This window comes from Salmo salar, chromosome ssa11 (assembly GCF_905237065.1).
Source record: "Salmo salar chromosome ssa11, Ssal_v3.1, whole genome shotgun sequence".
NCBI classification, from domain to species: domain Eukaryota; kingdom Metazoa; phylum Chordata; class Actinopteri; order Salmoniformes; family Salmonidae; genus Salmo; species Salmo salar.
The window spans coordinates 3,102,896-3,127,118 of NC_059452.1; the positions used below are offsets into that span (position 1 = coordinate 3,102,896).

General features: G+C 42.6%; 1 protein-coding gene across 5 annotated transcripts in view; it reads right to left on the reverse strand.

Annotated features, from left to right (window-relative positions):
* daam2 (dishevelled associated activator of morphogenesis 2) overlaps positions 1-24,223 on the reverse strand; it is a 247,030-nt gene that overhangs the window by 94,788 nt on the left and 128,019 nt on the right. For 4 of the 5 annotated variants that reach the window (XM_014126175.2, XM_014126170.2, XM_014126174.2 and 1 more), the window contains exon 4: positions 5,452-5,526. In XM_014126175.2, the coding sequence (XP_013981650.1) occupies positions 5,452-5,526 (75 nt within the window). Of the gene's footprint in view, positions 1-5,451; positions 5,527-7,424; positions 7,901-24,223 lie in introns of those variants that run through there. The other variant, XM_014126177.2, reaches the window with a different exon arrangement.

Genomic DNA, 24,223 nt, shown 5'->3' on the forward strand with positions numbered 1-24,223 from the left:
TTACTTGGGACTTGACTCGAAGGTTAAGACTTGAGACTTGTTTAGGACTTGCAAAATTGTGACTTGATCCCATCCCACTCACGTCGGCAGCCATGAAGTGGTTTGAAAGGCTGGTCATGGCTTACCTCAACACCATCATCCCGGAAACCCTAGACCCACTCCAATTCGACATACCGCCCTAACATATCCACAGATGACGCAATCACAATCGCACTACACACTGCCCTTTCCCACCTGCACAAAAGGAACACCTATGTGAGAATTCTGTTCATTGACTACAGTTCAGCGTTCAACACCATTGTGCCCACAAAGCTCATCACTAAGCTAAGGACCCTGGGACTAAATACCACCCTCTGCAACTGGATCCTGGACTTCCTGACGGGCCACCCCCAGGTAGTAAGGGTAGGCAACAATACATCTGCCACGCTGATCCTCAACACTGGGGCCCCTCAGAGTGTGTGCTTAGTCCCCTCCTGTACTCCCTCTTCACCCATGACTGCGTGGCCAAGCACGCCTCCAACACCATAATTAAGTTTGATGATGACACAACAGTGATCACCGACACCGACAACGTCTGATCACTGACAACAATGAGACAGCCTATAGGGAGGAGGTCAGAGACCTGGCAAGGTGGTGCCAGGACAACAACCTCTCCCTCAATGTGAGTAAGACAAAGGAGCTGATCGATCACTACAGGAAAAGGTGGGTCGACAGTTTCAAGTTCCTTGGTGTCCACATCACCAACGAACTATCATGATCCAAACACACCAAGACAGTCGTGAAGAGGGCACGACAACATCTTTTCCCCCTCAGGAGACTGAAAAGATTTGGCATGGGTCCCCAGATCCTCCAAAAGTTCTACAGCTTCACAATCGAGAGCATCCTGACCGGTAGCATCACCACCTGGTATGGCAACTGCTCGGCATCCGACCAAAAGGCGCTTTAGAGGGTAGTGCGTACGGCCCAGTACATCACTGGGGCCAAGCTTCCTGCCATCCAGGACCTATATACTAGGCGGTGTCAGAGGAAGGCCCAAAAGTTACCCAAGTCATAGACTGTTCTCTCCGCTACCACACGGCAAGCGGTCCAAAAGGCTCCTTAACAGCTTCTACTCCCAAACCATAAGACTGCTGAACAATTAATCAAATGGCCACCTGGACTATTTACATTAACCTTCAGAATGGGAGAAAATGTCATGGCTTGTCTGTCTAACTTGCTAATAGCTTGTCAATAATGTAAACTGAAGCTTTCAGTGTTACCTACTCTTGTAAAAACACTACATGTTGTTCACTGCTGTATGCGTCGTGTGTCTGCAGACTCTATTCGCCCAATGCACACGATAACACGTTATGTAATTTAGTCAACCAAATCTGTCAGTCGTCAACTTGGTTGTAAAAGTGTTCCAACAGGAGAAACACTATAGACTCCTAAACAAGACTCCTGTATTTATGTAAATTGTTGGGCTCATTGCGATTACTATCACAGTGACTCCTTTGTATTTATGTAAATTGTGCATGGGGTTATTGCATATACTCAAATGCAACACAGAAAATTGTGTGTGTGACTCCTTTGTATTTATGTAAATTGTGCATGGGGTTATTGCATATACTCAAATGCAACACAGAAAATTGTGTGTGTGTGTGTGTGTGTGTGTGTGTGTGTGTGTGTGTGTGTGTGTGTGTGTGTGTGTGTGTGTGTGAGTGCGCGAGTGAGTGAGTGCGCGAGTGAGTGAGTGCGCGAGTGTGTGAGTGCGCGAGTGACTGAGTGCGCGAGTGAGTGAGTGCGCGAGTGACTGAGTGCGCGAGTGACTGAGTGCGCGAGTGACTGAGTGCGCGAGTGACTGAGTGCGCGAGTGACAGTGCGCGAGTGACTGAGTGCGCGAGTGACTGAGTGCGCGAGTGTGTGAGTGCGCGAGTGAGTGAGTGCGCGAGTGAGTGAGTGCGCGAGTGAGTGAGTGCGCGAGTGAGTGAGTGCGCGAGTGAGTGAGTGAGTGCGCGAGTGAGTGAGAGTGTGAGTGAGTGAGAGTGAGAGTGTGAGAGTGTGTGTGAATAATAATAATTATAATGTAACACCAATAATAATAATAATAATAATAATACATTTGCTTTCCCTTGTTTACAGAGTGGGCGTGCAGCAGGCAAACCCAGTGATGCTACTGGTCCCTCCTCATCTACAGTTGTGACACAGACACTCCAGCAAGCATTTAAAAGGTAGGCTGCTTATGCACCCACATCAAAAAATGATCAAGACCTCACTGCAGCCCTTCATATTACATTGCAAAGGGCATGATGCCATTTCAAATTGTTGAGAGGCCTGGCTTTCTGAGGCTGATGAAGGTTGCCGTGCCTCACTACAAAATGCCATCCCAAACATTATTTTCTAAGACTGAATTCACAAACCTGTACAACCAGGTTAAAGCTGATGTTGGAAAAAGTTTGGCTCAAGGCACATCGTTTGCTGGAACTACTGACCTCTGGACCAGCGGGGGCGGTCAACCCTACATCAGCTTCACTATCCATTACCTCACCCCAGACTGGCAACTGGAATCAAACTGCCTGGAAACACAGTTCTTTCCAGAAGATCACTCGGCTCACAACATCAGAGAGTTTTTTGAGAATATGCTGTAGGAGTGGGGGATCACCAAGAAAGACCTGGTCTGCATTACCACAGACAACGCAACAAACATGATCAAGGCTTTTGAAGAGTTCCCAGATCTGTGGCTTGGGTGCTTTGGCCATAATTTGAACCTGGCCATTTCAAAGGTTCTGAAAATTCAGAGAGATGACACAGCAGTCAAGGCCTGCCGTCATCTGGTCCAAGGCTTCTGACAGAGCTGGAAGAGAAGGCGAGAACTGAAAGAAAAGCAAGCTGTCCTCAACATGCCACAGAAGGCTCTGATCCATGATGTGGTGACCCGATGGGGATCTACACACAAGATGCTTGAGCATTTCCTCAGCCAACAGCAGCCAGTCTGTGCGACACTGGCTGGAGAGAAAGCAACATGGCATCTGACGCCCAAGGATGCCGACATAAGTGTCATGGAGCAACTGTGCCAGCTCCTTGAACCTCTGAGCAATTTTACAGATGCACTTGCCTCAGAGACACGAGTGACACTGTCAGCCATCAAGCCTGCCCTGGACCACATCACCTGTGATGTTCTGGTGGAAAAGGATACAGAGCCATCCCTGACCAAAGAGATGAAAAGGGTAATGAGAGAAGACCTTAACAACAGATACACAGAGAAGGCAAAGAGAGTCATTCTTGTTTCATTGACCCCCGCTTCAAAATGAGATATTTAGATGAGTCTGAGGCTGCAAAAGTTTACACTGACAGCTGTGTCCAGGAGGCCTTGAAGCTGGCAGCTGCACAAGTCAGGGAAGAACCACAAAGCACCAGCAGCACCTCCACCACCAACATCCCCATAGCGGCATCGGAGGGGAAAGACCTGGCTGGGTTGCTGAGAAAGATCACCTCTCTGCTGCCTTGTTAAGGTAAAGAGGGTCAGATTCCGACCACCCCAGAAGACAGAGTGAAAGAAGAGATCAAGGTCTACTTGTCTCTGCCACCCATTCCAGGAGAAGAGGATCCACTGGTGTGGTGGAGGGGCCATGCATCAGAGCATCTTGCCAGAGTTGCCAGGAAGATTTTGTGCATCCCAGCAACCATCGTGCAATCAGAGAGAGTGTTCAGTGCCAGCGGGCACATTGTCTCCCCTAGCAGACTACATAAACCAGGCAAAGGAAATATGCTGACATTTTTACATTTCAATCTCAAGTGAACAAAGATGCATACATACAGGATGTTAGGCCAGCAGCACCATATTTCTTTATGAAGAAGAGAACGGACATAATGTGCTGCACATTGGATCGGTTTACATATGGTTGTATTGTTCTTACATGCTTTACTTGTGTTGCTTTTATATGCACTTTAGATTTTTTTAAAGGTTGTGTTCATTAAAACCTGCACTAGGGAAACTTTTACCTTTCATGGCCACATGGTGCCATCTTTTAATTTTAATGTTATTATTTTAATGTTTCTGCACACAAAAAGTGCATAGTGCTGCTAATTTAATTTGTTGCTTGTTTATTTGATTTGCTTACTTAAGGTTGTGTTCATTTAAACCTGCACTAGGGAAACTTTTACCTCACATAGCCACATGGTGCCATCTTTAATGTTAATATTATTATTTTAATGTTTATGCACACAAAAAGTGCATAGTGCTGCTAATTGTATTTGTTGTTTGTTTATTTTATTTGCTTACTTAAGGTTGTGTTCATTTAAACCTGCACTAGGGAGACTTTTACCTACCATGGCCACATGGTATCATCTTTAATGTTAATGTAATTATTTTAATGTTTATGCACATAAAAAGTGCATAGTGCTGCTAATTTTATTTGTTTGTTGGATTTCAATATAAAACTTGGTGAAATGATTTCAGTGTATCAGTACTTTTTGAACATTTCCAGCACATTTAAAACAATACCGCGATAATACTGATAACTGTGATAATTTTGGTCTCTATAATCATGATATGACATTTTCATACCGTTTCATCTCTAGTTTATTTCTTGAACTGCATTGTTGGTTAAGGGCTTGTAGCATTTCAAGGTAAGGTCTACACCTGCGCATGAAACAAATACATTTGATCTCTGGTCGTTGTTAACACCATTTACAACATTGGAATCTCATTTTTTTACCCTGTGCTGGGTATGAATTAATATTATGTTTGTGTACTTTATCCTATCGGTTTGCCCATGCATATGCTTACCACATGAAGTCAATAAAAACTCAATTACAAAAGAGCGGCAAAAAATATGTATCATTAGCATGCTAGTTGGCAGCCATTTTGGCTCAATGTGAATGTTGTTTACAGGGCCCTGCAGTCCTTCATGTCTCCCTTAGTTTCTCTGACAATCATTCACATTGAGTGAGCTGCTGAGCGACTAACTAGGGCGTGTGTCATGGCTCTGGGTGTGAGTGTTGGGTTTGGATGGTAGGAATGTACCTAGAGCTGCCAGCAGCGAATTAGGTGACCACAAAGCTCTTAGATGTTGCTGACCAAGGTGAGAGAAAAGGAGAGAGAGAAAAGAGAAATAAAGAGCAGGAAATAAAAAGGAGGGAGGCACAGGTAGAAACCATAAGGAGAAATGAAGGTTAGAGAGAGAAAGTTAAAGGGATACTTCAGTATTTTGGCAATGAAGCCCTTTATCTACTTCCCCAGACTAACTAGCGATGGATGTCTATAGTAACTGCTAGCATGCTAGTAGATACCATACACTTCCAGTCATTGCGCTTATGCTAGTTAGCATTGGCTTGTGAAACTACCTCTAACTTCCTTCATACTGGAAGCAGATACAACAATGGTATCCATGAGTTCATCTGATTCTGGGGAAGTAGATACAGAACTTCATTGGCAAAATCCTGAAGTATCCCTTTAAAGTTGTCACTTACAGCAGCCATGGAGTTGATGCGGTCGATGTAGTAGTCGGGCCAGCTTGTGGCCAGCTTGTTGGGGTCCTCTTGCTCCTGAACAGAGACAAAAAGAGAGGGAAAACACATGAAGAAAACACAGAGAAAATAATCCATGTACACAAAAGTACTTAATAAAGGTTCTCAGTTGGTTTGAGCATAGTAATTGCAACAGCAGAGTCATAGGTTAGAGTGCTACATGGAATGGACCACAGAGTGTTGACCAGGGATGTAGTGCTAAGGAAACATGGGTTTTCCATAAGGGTCAGTTTCCTGGACACAGGTAAATCCTAATCCTGGACTAAAACGCATGTTCAATTGAGATTCTCCATTAAGCTTGCTTTTTAGTCCAGGACTAGGCTTAATCTCTGTCAGGGAAACCGGACCTAAAAGTGGAGATGGAGAGCGATGCATCAACGCACTGTAAATGCTAACGCTAATATATTCACCAGATAATAATGTGCATAAACAGCACTTTAAGTGCATTTACGCTCCACTACATCCGTTGTGTTAACTGTAAATGGTTTAATAAATGACTTGCTATGCACTTTTAACACTGCAAGCCAGTTTTTTTCCCGTCCATACCATTTACAGTTACTACTCCATGTCAACATCCCAAACAGACAAATTGTGTGTGTTTGTGTCTCTTCATCCCAGTAATACTACTCCATCTCCCCATCCCAAACAGACACAATGTCTGTATGTATGTATGTATGTATGTATGTATGTATGTATGTATGTATGTATGTGTGTATGTGTGTATGTGTGTATGTGTGTGTGTATGTATGTATGTATGTATGTATGTATGTATGTAGTGTGTGTGTGTGTGTGTGTGTGTGTGTGTGTGTGTGTGTGTGTGTGTGTGTGTGTGTGTGTCCTCTCAACGTCCCAAACAGACAAAATTAAAGAGGCCTAATACTTCAAATCTGGGTCACAACACAGTGCACATCAAACTATTCAATTGTTTTGACATTTTAAGACAGTCAGGGAAAGACCCCCCGGGATGGAGTATTCTGCACAATGCTTTTCAATAGCGTTGTCGGAAATCAATTTGTACTGGCCTTTCCAGGGAGAGCGATGCCACGAGCAACAAACGCACAGGAGAATATGAAGACAGTTTAGCGCCGAGATCCTTCACCGATGTTTCACATCTGGTACTGTTTAGCTTGGATTTGAGCACAGGGGAGTTGAGAACGTCAGGCTCAGTTTGTGTACCCATGAGAACGTAAGGACCTGGAAAACAGTTTGATTAGTGTGCCTTTACTAACTGTCTACATCCAAATGGCACCTTTTTCCCTATTCAGTGTACGACTTTAGACCAAGGCCCATAGAGCTCTGGTAATAAGGAGTGCATCACAGTATGTAGGGAATAGGGTGCCATTTGAGACATAGCCTGTTTGTTGGGTTGTTTCCATGCACTGAGTTTCTCCTAATCAATCATTGAATTTTGTTGATATGATCAATTGTGTAGGACAGGGTCCTGTACATGGTAAGCCCTCAAGTACTTTACCAGGGTACAACATGTTTCTGTGGAGGCACACGTCCCACACACGAGTGTCAACGGAAGAATCGTTCTCAAGTCCCATGTCAGTGCATGTGCCCCTGAATTTCCAAACAACAAAACAAAACATATGGAAGGGAACACTGCCGTTCCTTCGCTTTCCAACCAATGCATGAATTGAGCAGCAAAATTAAGTGAAGAGGAAATTCAGCAACTCTTGCAGGACAGTGGAAGTTGATAAAAGTGCTTCTCTATTATAACAATAAAGTAGCACTTTTATCAACCTTCACCGTCCTCCAAGAGTTGCTGAATTTTCTCTCCACTCCAAACAACAGATGACAATACTGGAATTCAGAGTAGATGGCAAAACGGGCCAGTTATTAGGTACATATATACTTACTTTGTTTACGGAATTTGGTATGTATGTAAAGTACATGATTAAAAAACTGCTTACCTTGTTGTAATTCAATTCTGACCTGATGACACCTAATAGTTTCTACTAAGCGCTACATGTATATGTAGTGACCCCTTCCTTGAAGTGTTAACCATACCCAATAAATAAGTGTTTAAATGCAGGGCAGACAATAAGGCCAGTGTTTTCTCCAGGTTCGTACTGTACTCTGGTGTCGATTCAAAAGAAAAACTACTATTAGCACTCCCTGTTCTCAGACCAGTTGTGTTCTCTTGTTGCCACATTAGTCGACAGACTCGGTCTGGACATACAGCCAGACTGATTTTGACGGCGAGATTAAAAACTTAACTGCCTCTCTCCAGACCCTTTTTGTCGAATTTCAGCAGTCGATAAGGCTCAAAACATGTCAAGTCCAACGCAACATCTACCCTGGCAGCTTCACAAGTCTGCACAAAATACTATAATTTCCATCTTGTTTCAGGACAAATGAGAGGTGATTACCAGACAGGGGTTGTTTGTTTTGGGGGTCCTACTGGTAGTAGGCTGTTCCCTAGTGCCTGAATAAAAAACAGAGCCCTCAGGAGAAACAAATAATAAATATTACCTCGTCAGCTTCGTGGCAATCCATGCAAGGCTAGGAGCCAAGCACAGTTGATAAGGGGTAGTATTTTGTAATAACTAGGAGAATAGATAGACCCTGAGGAGATTTGGGTTGAAAACAAAGTCCTCCTGCAACGCTATGACGGAGCCCATGGAATGATGAGAAATGTGAGGGAATTTTAAGTCTCTCTCTATCGCTCTCTCTTCATACTCACTCACACACACTCAAACAACTACTAAGCTATATGGAATTGTTTTAAGAAGGTCATACCAAGGATAATTACAAACACATTGAATACAAACACATTGAATAACAGATTCACTACATGGAACAACAGATAGTTCTTTAGTGTCTGTCCTTAATCTGAGAGATACAGCGCCCTCCACTAATATTGGCACCCTTGCTAAATATGAGCAAATGGGCTGTGAAAATGTTTTCTTTGCTGTTTATCCTCTTGGTATTTCATTCAAAATATTCACAAAAATCGAACCTTTAATTGAAGTAAAAAAATGCTATTTAAATAAATGAAATATACTGCTCAAAAAATTAAAGGGAACACTTAAACAACACATCCTAGATCTGAAGGAAAGAAATAATCTTATTAACTACTTTTTTCTTTACATAGTTGAATGTGCTGACAACAAAATCACACAAAAATAATCAATGGAAATCCAATTTATCAACCCATGGAAGTCTGGATTTGGAGTCACACTCAAAATTAAAGTGGAAAACCACACTACAGGCTGATCCAACTTTGATGCAATGTCCTTAACCTGTTAGGGCTAGGGGGCAGTATTGACACGGCCGGATAAAAAACGTACCCGATTTAATCTGGTTACTACTCCTGCCCAGTAACTAGAATATGCATATACTTATTACATATGGATAGAAAACACCCTAAAGTTTCTAAAACTGTTTGAATGGTGTCTGTGAGTATAACAGAACTCAAATGGCAGGCCAAAACCTGAGAAGATTCCATGCAGGAAGTGGCCTGTCTGACAAGTTGTGTTTTATCTTGGCTCTTTTTATTGAAGACTGAGGATCTTTGCTCTAACGTGACACTTCCTACGGCTCCCATAGGCTCTCAGAGCCCGGGAAAAAGCTGAACGATATCGAGGCAGCCTCTGGCTGAAACACATTATCGCTTTTGGCAAGTGGCCGATCAGAGTACTATGGGCTTAGGCGCGTGCCCGAGTCGACCGAATGCTTTATTTTCTTTCGTCTGTTTACCTAAACGCAGATTCCCGGTCGGAATATTATCGCTTTTTTATGACAAAAATGGCATAAAAATTGATTTTAAACAGCGGTTGACATGCTTCGAAGTACGGTAATGGAATATTTAGATTTTTTTGGTGACGAATTGCGCCATGCTCGTCACCCTTATTTACCCTTTCGGATAGTGTCTTGAACGCATGAACAAAACGCCGCTGTTTGGATATAACGATGGATTATTTTGAACCAAACCAACATTTGTTATTGAAGTAGAAGTCCTGGGAGTGCATTCTGACGAAGACAGCAAAGGTAATAACATTTTTCTTAGAGTAAATCTGACTTTGGTGAGTGCTAAACTTGCTGGGTGTCTAAATAGCTAGCCCTGTGATGCCGGGCTATCTACTCAGAATATTGCAAAAATGTGCTTTCACCGAAAAGCTATTTTAAAATCGGACATATAGAGTGCATAGAGGAGTTCTGTATCTATAATTCTTAAAATAATTGTTATGCTTTTTGTGAACGTTTATCGTGAGTAATTTAGTAAATTCACCGGAAGTGTTCGGTGGGAATGCTAGTCACATGCTAATGTAAAAAGCTGTTTTTTGATATAAATATGAACTTGATTGAACAAAACATGCATGTATTATATAACATAATGTCCTAGGGTTGTCATCTGATGAAGATCATCAAAGGTTAGTGCTGCATTTAGCTGTGGTTTGGGTTTATGTGACATTATATGCTAGCTTGAAAAATGGGTGTCTGATTATTTCTGGCTGGGTACTCTGCTGACATAATCTAATGTTTTGCTTTCGTTGTAAAGCCTTTTTGAAATCGGACAGTGTGGTTAGATTAACGAGAGTCTTGTCTTTAAAATGGTGTAAAATAGTCATATGTTTGAAAAATTGAAGTTTTTGCATTTTTTAGGTTTTTGAATAACGCGCCACGGGATTACACTGGCTGTTACGTAGGTGGGACGATTTGGTGCCACCTACCCTAGAGACGTTAAAACAAGTCAAAATGAGGCTCAGTAGTGTGTGTGGCCTCCACGTGCCTGTATGACCTCCCTACAACGCCTGGGCATGCTCCTGATGAGGTGGCGATGGTCTCCTGAAGGATCTCCTCCCAGACCTGGACTAAAGCATCCGCCAACTCCTGGACAGTCTGTGGTGCAACGTGGCGTTGGTGCATGGAGCGAGACATGATGTCCCAGATGTGCTCAATTGGATTCAGGTCTGGGGAACGGGCGGGCCAGTCCATAGCATCAATGCCTTCCTCTTGCAGGAACTGCTGACACACTCCAGCCACATGAGGTCTAGCATTGTCTTGCATTAAGAGGAACCCAGGGCTAACCGCACCAGCATATGGTCTCACAAGGGGTTTGAGGATCTCATCTCGGTACCTAATGGCAGTCAGGCTACCTCTGGCGAGCACATGGAGGGCTGTGCGGCCCCCCAAAGAAATGCCACCCCACACCATGACTGACCCACCGCCAAACCGGTCATGCTGGAGGATGTTGCAGGCAGCAGAACGTTCTCCACGGCGTCTCCAGACTCTGTCACGTCTGTCACGTGCTCAGTGTGAACATGCTTTCATCTGTGAAGAGCACAGGGCACCAGTGGCGAATTTGCCAATCTTGGTGTTCTCTGGCAAATGCCAAACGTCCTGCACGGTGTTGGGCTGTAAGCACAACCCCCACCTGTGGACGTCGGGCCCTCATACCATCCTCATGGAGTCTGTTTCTGACCGTTTGAGCAGACACATGCACATTTGTGGCCTGCTGGAGGTAATTTTGCAGGGCTCTGGCAGTGCTTCTCCTGCTCCTCCTTGCACAAAGGCGGAGGTAGCGGTCCTGCTGCTGGGTTGTTGGCCTCCTCCACGTCTCCTGATGTACTGGCCTGTCTCCTGGTAGCGCCTCCACGCTCTGGACACTACGCTGACAGACACAGCAAACCTTCTTGCCACAGCTCGCATTGATGTGCCATCCTGGATGAGCTGCACTACCTGAGCCACTTGTGTGGGTTGTAGACTCTGTCTCATGCTACCACTAGAGTGAAAGCACCGCCAGCATTCAAAAGTGACCAAAACATCAGCCAGGAAGAATAGGAACTGAGAAGTGGTCTGTGGTCCCCACCTGCAGAACCACTCCTTTATTGGGGGTGTCTTGCTTATTGCCTATAATTTCCACCTGTTGTCTATTTCATTTGCACAACAGCATGTGAAATGTATTGTCAATCAGTGTTGCTTCCTAAGTGGACAGTTTGATTTCACAGAAGTGTGATTGACTTGGAGTTACATTGTGTTGTTTAAGTGTTCCCTTTATTTTTGTTGAGCAGTGTATATACTTTTCTCAGAAACATGTGTGCCACAATTATCTAACTGAAGTATATTCCCATTCATATTTTATGTATTTAAGTTCACTTGAGTGATTAGGAACACTTAAGTGGTAAGCCATGACTTCCTGTTTCACTGGGGTATAAATATGAGGTGACACACAGGCCAAGTTCCCATAGCCATCCATCACTATGTGAAAGACCCCTGAATACAGTAATGATGTGCAACAAAATGTTGAGCTGCACAAATCAGGAAATGCCCATTTCCACTATGAGGTGAAAAATTAAGAAGTTTAAAGCAACTGAAGATGTTAACAACCGGCCTGGAAGAGGACGTGTGTCTGTATTGACCCCACGCACAGTGAGGATGATGGTTTGAGTGGCAAAAAAATCTCCAATGATCACAGCTAGAGAATTGCAGACGTTAGTTGGGTCTTGGGGTCAGAAAGTCTCCAAAACTACGATCAGATGCCACCTACATAACCACAAGTTGTTTGGGAGGGTTACCATAAAAAAGCCTTTGCTGTCATCAAATAAACTGAAGTACCTACAGTTTGCCAAATGTTACCGGAACTTTCAATGGGATCGGGCTCTATGTTTTTCTTTCAAAGGCCCTGGACAACTTGTCAGGATACATATGGTATCAGTGACTCCATCAAGTACCAGCAGATATTAAATCAAAACCTGACTGCCTCTGCTAGGAAGCTTAAACTGGGCCGTGGTTGGATCTTCCAGCAGAGCACACCTCACAATCAACACAAAAATGGTTCACTCGCCACAGAATCAAGGTTTTGCCTTGGCCATTCCAGTCCCCTGACCTAAACCCCATAGAAAACCTGAGGGATGAGCTGAAGAGGAGAGTCCACAAGTGTTGACCTTGGAATATGAAGGATCTAGAGAGATTCTATATGGAGGAATGGTCTCAGATCCCTTGCCATGTGTTCTCCAACCTCATTACGCATTATAGGAGAAGACTCAGAGCTGTTATCTTGGCAAAGGGAGGTTGCACAAAGCACTCTACTCAGCAAACTGGAAGCAGTATATCACAGTGCCATCCGTTTTGTCACCAAAGCCCCTTATACCACCCACCACTGCGACCTGTATGCTCTAGTCGGCTGGCCCTTGCTACATATTCGTCGCCAGACCCACTGGCTCCAGGTCATCTACAAATCTATGCTAGGTAAAGCTCCGCCTTATCTCAGCTCACTGGTCACGATAACACCCACCCGTAGTTTAGTTTATTAATTTGACCATTTAAAAAAAACAAGCACACATAAAACTTAAAAGCCATACATGCACATGAATAAAATCAGAGGATAACACACAATAAAGTCTGGGACTTATTTCCATTGTGGTCCTCTTCACGTGCTCCAGCAGGTATATCTCACTGGTCATCCCCAAAGCCAACACTTCCTTTGGCCGCCTTTCCTTCCAGTTCTCTGCTGCCAATGACTGGAACGAATTGCAAAATTCACTGAAGCTGGAGACTTATATTTCCCTCACTAACTTTAAACATCAGCTATCTGAGCAGCTAACCGATCGCTGCAGCTGTACATAGCCCACCTGTAAATAGCCCACCCAATCTACCTACCTCATCCCCATATTGTTTTTGCACACCAGTATTTCTACTTGCACAACATAATCTGCTCATCTATCACTCCAGTGTTAATTTGCTAAACTGTAATTACTTCGCTAGTATGGCCTATTTATTGCCTTACCTCCTCACGCCATTTGCACACACTGTATTTTTTTTCTATTGTGTTATTGACTGTATGTTTGTTTATCCCATGTGTAACTCTGTGTTGTTGTTTGTGTCGCACTGCTTTGCTTTATCTTGGCCAGGTCGCAGTTGTAAATGAGAACTTGTTCTCAACTAGCCTACCTGGTTAAATAAAGGTGATATAAAAATAAAACAAATACAGGGCTGCCAATAATTGTGTCACACATATATTGGAGAAAAAAAATAAAAATAATTTATGATAAGAATCTATTTTTTCTTTAAATTATTTTACTTTAATTAACGGTTAGAATTTTGTGAATATTTTGAATGAAAGACCAAAAAGATAAACAATAAAGACATTTTTTCCAGTCTGTTTTGCTCATATTTACCAAGGGTGCCAATATTAGTGGAGGGAACTGTATAAGAAAGATCAGAAAGATTTTTACATGTATTTAACCCCTTATTTTTGACACTAAACAATTTCCATATATACTTCCATTCATTTTTTCAACTGATACTGGGGGACCGTCAGACAAGTCTTGTGAAGCCTGTGGGCGCCCTAGAGAAAATGAGAGTCTCACCTTTACACAGAGGAGTCATATTAGTTTGTATCCCAAACTGTTCGGACACTACAGACAGAAGTTAGCAGACTGCATCAAATGCAAAAAAACACATCTCTTGCTTAAACTACCATACCATCGCTTTATCAATTTCTCTGTGTGTGGTATGGTAGTATTCTATTAAAATACCATACCATCACTTTATCAACACGCAAACACCAGTCAACAAGTTAAAGGAAATGTGAAATATGTAAATATGTATACGTTCATTTTCCCACCAATAAAACAATGTAAAAAAAAAGAAAGAAGTCAAGTTCCTTTCACTGTTTAATCAGCACCATATTCAATTTCTAAACAGTTGTAGAAACAGCTGTAGAAAACTTGGAATACGAGGTACTTATACATGTTTTACTGTGCTCCCTTCAAGGTGTGTTGTCAAATTGATTTCTGTGTTATCTAAATCAATCAAGAAATCTCAAACACAGCTTCATATTTCAACCAAGACATAAGACATATCATAGCCAAGACATAAGGTTTGCTCTAAAAGGAATTCTGAAATGCATTAGGAGTTTCTTGGGTTTGTTTCAGTCTTAACCTCATTCTTACTTCAGTAAATGGGGAATAAAATCAACATTGGAAGACCACTGCGTTGGTTGGTCTCTGCCAACTTCAATATCTGCCCAATCACGACCCCATTACACATGCACACACACGAACACAAACACACGCGAGCGCACACACACACACACACACACACACGTGTTTCCAAGATTGTAGGGAGCCCATTTCACTTTCATGTCTTCTGAAGCGCAAAAATCCTGGTTTTGGCCGTAACTCACTCCAACTCGCTCATTCACTGATTTCTGTAGCCAGGCAAGCTGTTAGCTCTGGAACGGGCTGATTTCGACCCCTGGCTACCTCTACAACGGCCTAAAATGTTTCTCCCATTCTCTGGTTAATGGAGGGCTAGTCGGTTCCTTTAACTGGGTTCCCAGGCCTTCAGTGAGATGCTAGGGCATTCTGCCTGAATCCCTTAGAGAAGTTGTCCAAAGCTGTGACAGCCGTGAGTGAAGCCGCCACTACAGTGAGCACACCATCCACAAAGATCACTGGCTTCATTGATAAGTGCATTGACGACGACGTCCCCAGTGACTGAACGTGCAAACCCCAACCAGAAGCCATGGATTACAGGCAACATACGCACTGAGCTAAAGGCTAGAGCTGACGCTTTCAAGGAGTGGGACACTAATCAGGACATTATAAGAAATCCCACCACGACCAACGAGCCATCAAAAAGGCAAAGGGTAAACACAGGCCCTGTATATAGCCATGTTATTGTTATTTGTTACTGTTATTTGTTATTCACTGTGTATTCATTCCTTGTGTCACTATTTACATTTTTTATTTTATATCTCTTTGCATTGTTGGAAAAGGACCCATAAATAAGCACTTCACTGTGGGTCTACACCTGTTGTTTACGGAAGCATGTAACAACTAAAACGTGATTTGTTTTTTGTTCTGTTTAGGCAAATCAGACTATATAGCGCATTAAAAGGGGAATAGGGTGTTATTTGTGACACAACAAATATGGGTAGTGGGTAATAGGTAGGTAATAGGTAATAGGTTCAGACACAAACAAACCCTACACCCCACCATTGTTTTGGTAAATAGCTGAGGGATGAGGTTGGAGAAATGTAACCACTCTCAAATTCATAGACAGCGCTATGGATGCAAGGTCTGAGGTCAAAATGATATATAATATTGATGTTATACTAATTATATAAATAATATTACACTGAACAAAAATATACATGCAACATGAAACAATTTCAAATATTTTACTGAGTTACAGTTCATATAAGGAAATCAGTCACTTTAAATGAATAAATTAGGCCCTAATCTATGGATGTTACATGACTGGGAATACAGATGTGCATCTGTTGGTCACAGATACCTTAAAAAAAAAAGGTAGGGGCGTGGATCAGAAAACCAGTCAGTATCTGGTGTGACCACTATTTGCCTCATGCAGCGTGACACATCTCCTTTGCATAGAATTGATCAGGCTGTTGAATACCTATGTAAGAATGCTGTTTATTAACTATAGCTCAGCATTCAACACCATAGTACCCTCCAAGCTAATCATTAAGCTTAAGGCCTTGGGTCTGAACCCCGCCCTGTGCAACTGGGTCCTGGATGTCCCCAGGTGGTGAAGGTAGGAAATATCACCTCCACTCCACTTATTCTCAACACTGGGGCCCCACAAGGGTGCGTGCTCAGCCCCCTCTTGTACTCCCTGTTCACACATGACTGCGTGGCCAAGCACGCCTCCAACTCAATCATGAAGTTTGAAGACGACGCAACAGTAGTAGGCTTGATTACCAACGATGACGAGACAGCCTACAGGGAGGAGGTGAGGGCTCTGGTAGCGTGGTGCCTGGAAAACAACCTCTCACTCAACGTCAACAAAACAAAGGAGATGATCGTGGACTTCAGGAAACAGCATAGGGTGCACCCCCCATCTACATTGATAGGACCGCAGTGGAGAAGGGGGAAAGCTTCAAGTTCCTTGGCATACACATCACTGACAAACTGAAATGGACCACTCACACAGACAGTGTGGTGTAGAAGGCATAACATAGCCTCTTCAACGTCAGGAGGTTGAAGAAATTTGGCTTGTCACCTAAAACCCTCACAAACGTTTACAGATCTACAATTGAAAGCATCCTGTCGGGCTGTATCACTGCCTGATACAGCAACTGCACCGCGCGCAACCGCAAGTCTCTCGAGAGGGTAGTGCGGGCTGCCCAACGCATTACCGGGGACAAACTACCCGCGCTCCAGGACAACTACAGCACCCGATGTCACAGGAAGGCCAAAAAGATCATCAAGGACATCAACCACCCGAGCCACTGCCTGTTCAGCCCACTATCACCCAGAAGGCGAGGTCAGTACAGGTGCATCAAAGCTGGGATGGAGAGACTGAAAAACAGCTTCTATCTCAAGGCCATCAGACTGTTAAACAGCCATCACTAGCACATTAGAGGCTGCTGCCTATAGGCATAGACTAGAAGTCACTGGTCACTTTAAGGAATGGAACACTAGTCACTTTAATAATGTTTACATATCTGGCATTACTCATCTCATATGTATATACTGTATTCTATACTATTCTACGGTATCTTAGTCACTTAATGTTTACATATCTTGCTTTACTCATCTCATATGTATATACTGTATTCTATACTATTCTACTGTTTCTTAGTCCGTTCCGCTCCCGCTGTATATAGTCTTAATTAATTCCTACTTAGATTTGTGTGTATTGGGTATATGTTGTGTAAGATATTACTTGTTAGATATTGCTGCACTGTCAGAGCTAGAAGCATAAGCATTTCGCTACACTCGCATTAACATCTGCTAATCACGTGTATGTGACCAATAAAATTTGATTTGATTGGAGCCTTTCCCTATCTAAAGCAGGTTTAATATATAGTGATTGCCCATAAGTTCAACATCCTGTCAGTTGCGGTCAGTGCCGTTTAAGGTGAGGGAGGATGATAATTTGTAGTATTTTATTTATTTCCATTACATCATATTGGATGTCTATCATTCATATTCCATTCACTCGGTTCAATGTAACAGCGATAGGTTTAGGTTACTACATGATACTCAAATGTTACCTATACCCATCATGAGGTTGCTACAACCTAGCCTATGAATTAACCTCTTACATCTAGACGTTCCGCTAGCGGAACACCTGCTCCAATATCCAATGATAGGCGTGGCGCGAATTACAAATTCCTCAAAAATACAAAAACTTCCATTTTTCAAACATATGACTATTTCACAGCATTTTAAAGACAAGACTCTCCTTTATCTAACCACACTGTCCGATTTCAAAAAGGCTTTACAGCGAAAGCAAAACATTAGATTATGTCAGCAGAGTACCAAGCCAGAAATAATCAGACACCCATTTTTCAAGCTAGCATATAATGTCACAAAAACCCAGAAGACAGCTAAATGCAGCACTAACCTTTGATGATCTTCATCAGATGACACACCTAGGACATTATGTTATACAATACATGCATGTTTTGTTCAATCAAGTTCATATTTATATCAAAAAACTGCTTTTTACATTAGCATGTGACGTTCAGAACTAGCATACCCCCCGCAAACTTCCGGGGAATTTGCTAACAATTTACTAAATTACTCACGATAAACGTTCACAAAAAGCATAACAATTATTTTAAGAATTATAGATACAGAACTCCTCTATGCACTCGATATGTCTGATTTTAAAATAGCTTTTTGGTGAAAGCACATTTTGCAATATTCTAAGTACATAGCCCAGCCATCACGGGATAGCTATTTAGACACCCTGCAAGTTTAGCCTTCACCAAAATCAGATTTACTATTATAAAAGTTTGATTACCTTTTGTTGTCTTCGTCAGAATGCACTCCCAGGACTGCTACTTCAATAACAAATGTTGGTTTGGTCCAAAATAATCCATCGTTATATCCGAATAGCGGCGTTTTGTTCGTGCATCCCAGACACTATCCGAAATGGTAAATCAGGGTCGTGCGCATGGCGCAATTCGTGACAAAAAAATTCTAAATATTCCATTACCGTACTTCGAAGCATGTCAACCGCTGTTTAAAATCAATTTTTATGCAATTTATCTCGTAAAAAAGCGATAATATTCCGACCGGGAATCTCCTTTTCGGCAAACAGAGGAAAAATCACAAAGACGGGGCACGCGCCTAAGCCCACAGTCCCTTGATCGGCCACTTGAGAAAGGCGATAATGTGTTTCAGCCTGGGGCTGGGATGACGACATTCTGTTTTTTCCCGGGCTCTGAGCGCCCATGGAAGACGTAGGCAGTGTCACGTTAGAGCAGAGATCCTTAGTAAAAGATAGAGATGGCAAAGAAGTTCAAGAAATGGTCAGACAGGCCACTTCCTGTAAAGGAATCTCTCAGGTTTTGACTTGCCATTTGAGTTCTGTTATACTCACAGACACCATTCAAACAGTTTTAGAAACGTTGGAGTGTTTTCTATCCAAAGCCAATAATTATATGCATATTCTAGTTACTGGGCAGGAGTAGTAACCAGATTAAATTGGGTACGTTTTTTATCCAGCCGTGAAAATACTGCCCCCTAGCCATAACAGGTTAAAGTTTACAAGGTAGGTGCACACAGGTCAAGAGACAAATGAGGTGACAGACTGACATTCAAAACCGCCTTGCACACGCTTGCCTTCATACAGCTGATATAGCCCTCAAACTCAACTCTGGACCTCAAAGAAAGTTGCACTGCAGTCTCCGGCACACATGTCTACGGTGTCGACATAGTTTACAATCCGGGCTTCTAACCTCTCTCTCTCTTTCCCCACTGTCTATCGGTTCAATAAAGTCCAAAAATACTTACAAAATATACAGATATTTTAAATTCAAGATCCTAAAACACACTACACTGCAGTTTTATAGATACATTTCTAAAGTGGACTTGATACTCTGAAAACTCTTATTGGCATTCCCAATGTTATCATACAGGCAAAACAACAACAACAACAGCAGCTGCTGGTTTTGCCCAAGTTACAAGAGGGCCACTGTTTCTAGAGACTGAGGGAAGGAAAGTTTCCCTAATCCGTGCTATGGCTCTGAGGTACTTCCCATTAAAATCACTGTCATCTCGACCAAACAATGGCTGCTTTGTGTGTGTGTGTGCGTGCATGCATGCGTGCCTGCATATGTCTGTATGTCTCCGTGTGTGATTAAGTGTGTGTATGTGTATGTGTGTGTGTGTGTATGTGTGTGTGTTTGCGTGCACATCGTCCTACATTCTAAGCAGTCGGTGGTGCTGTTCTTCTCCCCATTTCCCTGTACTCCATTACCCCTGGCTGCCTATGAATGAGAGGTGTGTTTGGTGTGTACACCTTGTTTTTGTTGTGACTTGTTCCTTGGTCCTGGCCTATATTTTCCTGGCTCTGCGACCGGCTGTTTTAGTACGGGAGACTCACAAAGTGTATGATATACTGTTTGTGACTCACCATCTGGATTCGGTCTTATGTAGCAAAATGTGAAATGGTGTTTTGTACATTGGATAAAAGTAGAGACTCAGAGCTACAAAATGGTATATCATACACTGCATTTGAGGAACAATAGGAAAGTAATTCTGCTTTGAAAGTTGATCAACTTGTAAACTTACTTTTGAGAAAATCACCTTTGAATGTTTTGGTATTGAAGAGCACTCCTTTGTCTACACCCATTCAACATCGTTCACACCCTCTTAAGCTTAAGCCCTACCCATCTCGTTTCGCTCTCGGAGCACACACTTGACGCTCTGGCCGATGATTTGTTTACCTCTGGATAACATGAAAACAGCCTAACCAGCTCTGTTGGCAACAATTTCATTACGCTTTTTTGCAAATGTTTACTGACACTGGCCATATTCAACGGGTGTTTTACACACGTCACATAGCGTTAGCTAACTCGCAAGCCAGCTAACGTTAGCTAGCTAGCATGATGGACGTGTCTCCCTCCCTGTCAGGAACGCCATACCACGGTTGCCCTTACTTTGAAGGTAATCCAGAGACAAGTGTTTTCTCCATCTCTTTAGCTATCATACTCTAATTCCACTGATTTCAAAACTTGATCCTCCAGAAAGTGGACAGCAACACTTATGCAACTCCACCACACAATACATTTAAAAAAAAGACGCGGTCGACAGGATTACCAACACAGACCGATGAGCTCAAATACACTGAAGCCTTCAATATGGCAGACCAATCCGAACTACTACCTCGGCATGTCCAGCCCACTCATTATCTCAGCCAATCATGGCTAGAGGGAAGGTTGCTACTTTTTCTGTGGATTAACCAACAAGGCTCGTAATTTAACAATTGTATTCGTATTTACAGATGGCATACAAGTTTGTTATTAAGGCACATGAAAGGTCACATGTTCGAGAAGGCATTTCTGCCAAAAAACGCATTTTGATAAAAAAATATTTTTTATGTTCAAACGGCTCTCCTGTGAAGTCGTGACTTGCGACATACGCCTAGTTTCCTGAATCGGGTCACATTTTGTAGCTCTGAGTCTCTACTTTTATCCAATGTAAAAATAACCATTTCAAATGTTACTACATTAGACCGAATCCAGGTGGTAAGTCACCTTTAAAAATAAGTTATGTAAGTCACCAACAGTTACTCAATTAGCAATATTAGCTAACAATTTTGATCGGTAGTTAGTCTAGAAGCATACTAAACTTGTAGTAATCATGGTGGAACACCGACCAGGCTCGCACGTGCCCAGGGGCCCAGACCTCCAGGGGGCTTGTCATGCCAAATAGTGTCCCCCTGCCAAAAAGTGTCCCTGATTACTTAATGAACCAAAGTGTCCATTGCTATGCTGGTTGCTTGGCTCTATTTTACCTCGTAGCGGTCGCGAAGGAAAGAGGACGCAGGTAGTTCTAGTTGTATTCCACCGCATAAACGCTCACTCAGTCCTCGCAAAATTATTACCTCAGAATTGCTCTCCATGGACGCTGTTTTTGACGGTGACAACCTGCTGACTACGTGCTGCTTCAGAGGACCAAAAAGACTGGAAAGAACACACTTTCTTTACCATATATTTGTCTTTTTACAAGAAAATATTGTTAAATAGGAAGAAATCATTTAAGTTGTTTTTAGATTTACATTGCTAGCTACTGTACTTATTTACCTCAGCCTGCCTAGTCAGCTAGCCAGCTACAGTAACTTCTATTAGATAACTGGACGGCTTTAGCTATGTACAACTATTTTTCAACAACCATTTTCCATCTAGCTAGTTGGTCATCTTCATGTTGCTAGCTGTACATATAGTTCAGAGGAGGCTGCTGACGGGAGGATTGCTCATAATAATGTCTGGAATAGAATAAATGGAATTGTGTCAAGCATGTGGTTTCCATTTGGTTGATACCATTCAATTGACTCCATTCCAGCCATTATTATGAGCCGTCCTATCCCTCAGTAGCTTCCACTGATATAGTTACAGTTGAAGTCGGAAGTTTACATACACTTAGGCTGGAGTCATTAAAACTCATTTTTCAACCACTCCACAAATTTCTTGTTAACACTATAGTTTTGGCAAGTCTGTTAGGACATCTACTTTGTGCATGACACAAGTAATTTTTCCAACAATTGTTTACAGACAGATTATTTCACTTATAATTCACTGTATCACAATTCCAGTGGGTCAGAAGTTTACATACACTAAGTTGACTGTGCCTTTAAACAGCTTGGAAAATTCTAGAAAATGATGTCATGGCTTTAAAAGCTTCTGATAAGCTAATTGACATAATTTGAGTCAATGGGAGGTTTTTCAAGGCCTACCTTCAAACTCAGTGCCTCTTTGAATGACATCATGGGAAAATCAAAATAAATCAGCCAAGACCTCCATTTTTTTTTGTAGATCTCCATAAATCTGGTTCATCCTTGGGAGCAATTTCCAAACGTCTTAAGGTACCACGTTCATCTGTACAAATAATAGTACGCAAGTATAAACACCATGGGATGGCGCAGCCGTCATACCGCTCCTGGAGATTAACGTACTTTGGTGCAGAAGGTGCAAATCAATCCCAAAACAACAGCAAAGGACCTTGTGAAGATGCTGGAAGAAACAGGTACAAAAGTATCTATATCCACAGTAAAACGAGTCCTATATCAACATAACCTGAAAGGCCGCTCAGCAAGGAAGAAGCCACTGCTCCAAAACCGCCATAAAAAAGCCAGACTACAGTTTGCAACTGCACATGGGGACAAAGATCGTACCTTTTGGAGAAATGTCCTCTGATCTGACAAAAATAGAACTGTTTGGCCATAATGACCATCGTTATGTTTGGAGGAAAAAGCGGGAGCCTTGCAAGCCAAAGAACACCATCCCAACCGTGAAGCACGGGGGTGGTAGCATCATGTTGTGGGGGAACTTTGCTGCAGGAGGGGCTGGTGCACTTCACAAAACAATGGCATCACGAGGAAGGAAAATTATGTGGATATATTGAAGCAAGACATCAGTCAGGAAGTTAAAGCTTGGTCGCAAATCTGTCTTCCAAATGGACAATGACCCCAAGCATACTTCCAAAGTTGTGGCAAAATGGTGTAAGGACAACAAAAGGTATTGGAGTGGCCATCACAAAGCCCTGACCTCAATCCTGTAGACAATTTGTGTGCAGAACTGAAAAAGCGTGTGCGATTAAGGAAGCCTACAAACCTGACTCAGTTACACCAGCTCTGTCAGGAGGAATGGGCCAGAATTCACCCAACTTATTGTGGGAAGCTTGTGGAAGGCTACCTGAAACGTTTGACCCAAGTTAAACGATTAAAAAGCAATGCTACCAAATACTAATTGAGTTCATGTAAACTTCTGACCCACTGGGAATGTGATGAAAGAAATAAAAGCTGAAATAAATCATTCTCTCCACTATTATTTTGACATTTCACATTCTTAAAATAAAGTGATGATCCTAACTGACCTAAGACAGGGAATTTTTACTCGGATTAAATGTCAGGAATTGTGAAAAACTGAGTTTAAATGTATTTGGCTAAGGTGTATGTAAACTTCCGACTTCACCTGTATATGTCTGTCATATTGAGGTATCTAGCTATAAGTTAAACCTGATAAATCAAATGGATAAGAGTAATCAACTATGGTAATTCCAAATGCCCTTAACTAGGTGTCTTCGCTAGACAGACACGGAAGAAAGTGAAAAATAAATAATAAAAGTGAGAGAGGGAGAGGGAGGTGGAAAGAGAGTGGAAAAGAGTGGAAGACAGACAGAGAGAGATGGAAAGAGAAACAGAGAAATTAAGACAGCAGTGCAAATGTACTCGGACTTGACTATTTCAACAACTCTTATCTTCCAACTTGTTAAGCAATCATACATTGGAAGGATGGCCATGATTTTTACTAAGGAGGAGAAGGAGGCCATGCAGACCGAGATGCATGCTGGCCATTTCGGAGTGAAACGCATGATTTCCAAACTTTACATTTACATTTAAGTCATTTAGCAGACGCTCTTATCCAGAGCGACTTACAAATGGGTGCATTCACCTTATGATATCCATTGGAACAACCACTTTACAATAGTGCATCTAAATCTTTTAAGGGGGGGGGGGTTAGAAGGATTACTTTATCCTATCCTAGGTATTCCTTAAAGAGGTGGGGTTTCAGGTGTCTCCGGAAGGTGGTGATTGACTCCGCTGTCCTGACGTCGTGAGGGAGCTTGTTCCACCATTGGGGTGCCAGAGCAGCGAACAGTTTTGACTGGGCTGAGCGGGAACTGTGCTTCCTCAGAGGTAGGGGGGCCAGCAGGCCAGAGGTGGATGAACGCAGTGCCCTTGTTTGGGTGTAGGGCCTGATCAGAGCCTGAAGGTACGGAGG